The 4833-nt window shown below is 47.8% G+C and overlaps 1 protein-coding gene across 18 annotated transcripts in view; it reads right to left on the bottom strand.

Moving 5' to 3' along the window:
* Positions 1-536: 536 nt before the first annotated feature.
* The window catches only part of LOC147028222 (uncharacterized), a 128195-nt gene continuing 123898 nt past the window's right edge, over positions 537-4833 (bottom strand). For all 18 annotated transcript variants that reach the window (XM_085878427.1, XM_085878418.1, XM_085878419.1 and 15 more), the window contains one exon: positions 537-1112. In XM_085878427.1, the coding sequence (XP_085734553.1) occupies positions 1008-1112 (105 nt within the window). In that variant the 3' untranslated portion in view covers positions 537-1007. The remainder of the gene's footprint in view (positions 1113-4833) is intronic.

Genomic DNA, 4833 nt, shown 5'->3' with positions numbered 1-4833 from the left:
TCAGATGGACGCTAAACTGGCGTCCCATCTGCCAGCATTCGTTGGTGGACGTTAATCATCCAATGGCGTCTTTCGTGAAGAGAAGGCGAGCTATAGCTGGCACCATGGCCAAATTCCAAATTGCTGCCCTAACCAGCAGGGGATATTACATCAGCGGCACAGCCGTGCCTTCAGCCAATGATGTTACCCTGCAGCTGCATATGAACGAAGAAGTTGGTGAACGTTAAAGTTCTTTCACGAAGAGTAGATGAGTTACCTCAGCGTCCTGAATAAACTTTATATATTCCTTCCAAAAAGTTCAAACGTCAGGCCTGGTGAGCCGATTCGTTGGACCAAGACGATAAGACTTGGACCAAAACTTTCCCCAGCTGACCCCACAAGGTCGGGATAATTGGACCATGAAAGTAGAAGTAGGAGTGAGAAATTGAGGGGGGGGGGAGGGAGAACTACTTACATGAGAAAAATCACAGCATGAACATGCAGTGTGTGCCAGGCTCCTCATTTCCAAGTGTTATGAGAATCAGAGGATGATGATGTATCAATCAGCAGTGCATTTCATGGTTTATTGCAGCTCACTGTGTTTCCCTCATTGTGCTTCTGGGTTTACTTAACAAATTAGATTTCTGTATTGCAATCCAGTAACTGCAGATTGAAATCATAACTCTGCTGGGATAGCAATGACAAACAGCCCAGTTTAGTCCTTGCCACAGAGACACTTCATCACTGGTACAACCTCATTGCGATACACTGTAGAATGATGCAACTGGTGGACATTCTGCACACGATTCATTGGATGAAGAGACTTTCTTTTTGCATTTGTGCAATATATTTGGCTAAAAGTTTTCCAATTCCATGAGATAATTTTGAAAAAGAAATATAGAAACTATTGACAAGCACCATTTAAAAGGGTTTGGAATACTTTACAGATCACATTTTACAATTCCAGTCCATTTCCTCAGTAAAGGCTTGTGCACCACTCTGTTTTCCTTGTAAAATGACTGCTGCGCTTATGTTGATAGTACGGAGCCCTCAGCCTGTAATCGAGACTCCAACAAACAGATCCGGGCCTGCTTAGCTCCCAGCTCCTCAGCCAGGTGGCGTTGACGCAGCTCCTGAACAAGTGGCACAAATATACAGAAGTCAAGTTGGAGCATTAATTGTATCAGGCAATCAAAATGTTGTTACGGATTTCAGAATCCGATCCGACGAATGCATACAAACATCCAGGTCCTCAGATAGTTATTTCCCTAAATGCATGTCCAGGATAGACCTATCCCCAAGTCTTGTGGGATTCTAAATGTGATACGTTGAAAAGAGTAAAGAATAGATTCCCTCTCTCATGGAAAGCTCCTTTTTCTCTTTACGACAGACACATTCATGTACGTGAGACAGCCATTAGCCCAACGGAGGCTCGACACCCACCTTTTCCCATCGACGTTGACACCCACTTCTTTTACCGATGCCAACACCCGCCTTTTTACATCGACATTTGACACCCCATTCAGCAGCTCTATGGACACTAACTGGCTCTTTTTCATATCGGGCTGAACATTGAGGTGATAATTGTTGTTGACGTTTTATGAGCGCTTCATGTTTTCACTCGGTAATTCTGACAAATGGCTGCTTTTTGCCATTCGTCCAGCACCACAAACATGGCATCTTAAGCCAGGAATAATTGCGGGAGATGCGAGTTGTCACGGCAACGATTCGCAAATGGGGCGGGGTGGATTTGGCTGGAGTCTGTGCCCGCCCAGACGGGCCGCCTATAAAAAGAGGATGAGAGGTCCGTTCTCGGCGGGTCAGTTGACGAGTCAGTTTGTGAGGGAGTTGGCGTCAGTGAGTCGGCGTCAGTCATATGATGAGGAGTCAGACGGCTTGGGGGTCAGTCGATAACGAGTCAGTTTGTGAGTCAGTTGGCGTCAGTGAGTCGGTGTCAGTCAGACGGCTTTTCTCGACAGTCGACCGGTCAGTCAGTTTTGCGAGTCAGTCAGACGGCTTTTCCAGTCAGTCATTCGGTGCCAGTGAGTTGGTGACAGCCTCAGCGCCTTACAGCACCTCACAGCTCCTCACAGCGCCTCACAGCTCCTAACAGCTGTCCGTCGGTTGTGGTTCCTGGTGGCTCCTGGCGGTGGGTGACGCTCGGACCGTTAATGCTCCTTCTGCTCGAGACCTGCTCTTGGCGTACCTGATTCTTGGAGTCCCTGGTTCCTGGGCGCTGGCAATGGACAAGGCACGCTCACACATTACAGGACGTTTTTGTTTGATGTACGCCTTCTATTTGGTGTGAGACGATTTCTCTTCCCCCCCCCACACCCCGAATGATCTGCTGGGTACTCTTGTCTGTATTTAATTGTTAAGTAAGTCAATCCCAGAGAAGCATCTGCTCTTTGTCTCTTTTTCTATCAGTGCCTGATTATTTATTTGCTTGCGATCATTTTGATTGATTTGGCCTGATTAATTTTTTATTTTCTTGCGATTATTTTGAATGATTTGAATTTACTAATTTTTACCACACGGAAATAAAAAGTTCTTTTTATTTATTTATTTTCTTATTAATAAATTGCTTTGTTGATGTTCCAACCTGTCTGTGCTTGTCCTTTCTTTCCATTGATCCAACATTGTCCAAACCTAGATAGACTGGGAGGTAATTACCACATGAATTGACCAATAATAGTCGGCACGCACCAGTGGTTAAATGCTCGGCCGCCCTAATTAAGATCCAATCAAGGTAAGATTGGTGCTTTGCCGCGGGCGCGCTCCCCGTTCAGGAAACCACGTGACCTGAACGTTTCAGCCTCCAAGGTCAAATCCTCTTGGAGGAGAAGATGAAACATAAATATGACATACTTTTCCTCCATCACATATATATTTATTTATATATGTCTTCTTCTTCTTTCGGCTGCTCCCATTAGGGGTCGCCACAGCGGATCATCCGTATGATCCGCATAGTGATTTGGCACATATTTTACGCCGGATGCCCTTCCTGACACAACCCTGGTCGCCTCTTACGACACAGGGATATGGTACACCTATTTTAACCGGGGTATACACCAGCCCAGTACACTGGTACTCATTTCGCCGACCTCGGAAGGATGACAGGCTGAGTCAACCCCCTGGTGTATTAATTCAGTGGCCCAACGGGGCTTGAACTCAGGACCTTTTGGATCCCAAGCCGCTGCCCTAACCACTGCGCCAACACACCAGGCTATATATATATATATATATATATATATATATATATATATATATATATATATATATATATATATATATATATATATATATATATATATATATATATATATATATATATATATATATATATATATATTGTTATTGCTATGATGGTTGTTCTATGTGAATTATGCGGTTTTACTGTTTGAGACATAATCCGCAGCTGCTCACCATTACAGTCAGGAGGTGTCTGTCTGTCTGAGTCTATCTATCTATCTATATATATTGTTGCGGTTCTCGGAACCACATGCATACAACAGATAGGTGTCCCAAGACAAGTATTCCATTATTATACGTGTAGATAGTCCCCTTCCTTTTGTTTAGCGGGACAACAAGGGAGTGCGTTGCGATGACCTCATAGCTAGGTTTGCTTAAATCATTTTCTCCTTCATTTCGTCTGATTATTCCTGAGGTAAATCAGCCAAGTGCGCCTTCGCTGTAAGGTGGGGCCTCGTGTTGGCCAGTGCGTGCGGCGCCGCGGTGAGGAAACTGCTGCACAGAGACCCTCGTTCCCGGGCGAGCCCGAAACCCGGCGGGACTGGCGAGTGATGTGCGCTTTGCAGTGCGGGGTTGTCGACTCGGGCTTCCGATGGTCTGGGGAGGATTGCCGGTTGCATTAAAAAGGCATACGAATGAGTATCTCTTAAGAGGCTGCAGGAATGGTGTTTTTCACAACACAGGAAACACAGCCAGCACGATGCCCACGCTGCACGAAACACTTACGGAGATCGATAAAGACTCCTCCACACCATGTTGGGCGGTATATGAGTGTCCAGAGTAGAAGCGCTTGTTCCTTTTCAACCTCAATATCCGACACATATTGGTGTTCACCACATGTACACGCTAGCGGAGTCATGTGAACGCGAGCGCTGGCCACGTGCATCATGGCAGAACCGCGCACACTGTATGGAATGTGCTCGAAAGCAGACACGTATGCCGCTCGTGAAACGTGCATGGATTTAACCATGGCGATGTACATTCGGCCCTTGCTGGCAGCAGCGGATTCTCCACGGATGGTGAACGTCTTCTCGTCTCTACGGCCAGCAAAGCTGCGATCGAGCCGGGGAATGTACAGTGCGGGCCACGTTGGCACGCGTGGAGCGAGCGCGTTGATAGACACTGGTCGAACGCTCGAGTGGGCATGCGGGACCCTCGACCGGTCGCCCGGGCAAAGCCCGGGGGTTTTTGCAGGACGATTAGCGTGCCAATTTCGGTGTGGGCGTTTCATGTCATCTCGTGGTGTCGGAGCGAAATATGTCCGCTGTTTGAGATGGCCTTGCCGGAAACGAAGTGAGGCGGTTTCCGGCGAAGGTTGGTGGGCCACGTGAGGGGTCTGGGCCAATCGGAGGGCCCGATTCTGATGATGACGTTTTGATTCGGCATGGCCCCCTCCCCCCGAGCTGCGGGTCCGATAAAGGTCGGGGCAGTCTCTCTTGCCTCTTTCTCTTTCTCCGCCTCATCGACACCGCCATGACCCGCCTCCTGCTGCCCGGACTCTGCATCCTCGTCTCTGCCCACAGGACGTCGACCCCACCCGTCTACCACTCCACCCTCGCACTCTGGACTCCGCCCCTTCTCGACTCAAGCTCCTCCTTTCAT

The sequence above is a fragment of the Eptatretus burgeri genome, chromosome 4, assembly GCF_056783735.1.
Source record: "Eptatretus burgeri isolate ZD-2024b chromosome 4, Ebu_testis_v1, whole genome shotgun sequence".
Taxonomy (NCBI): domain Eukaryota; kingdom Metazoa; phylum Chordata; class Myxini; order Myxiniformes; family Myxinidae; genus Eptatretus; species Eptatretus burgeri.
This window is presented reverse-complemented; position numbering and strand designations above follow the sequence as displayed.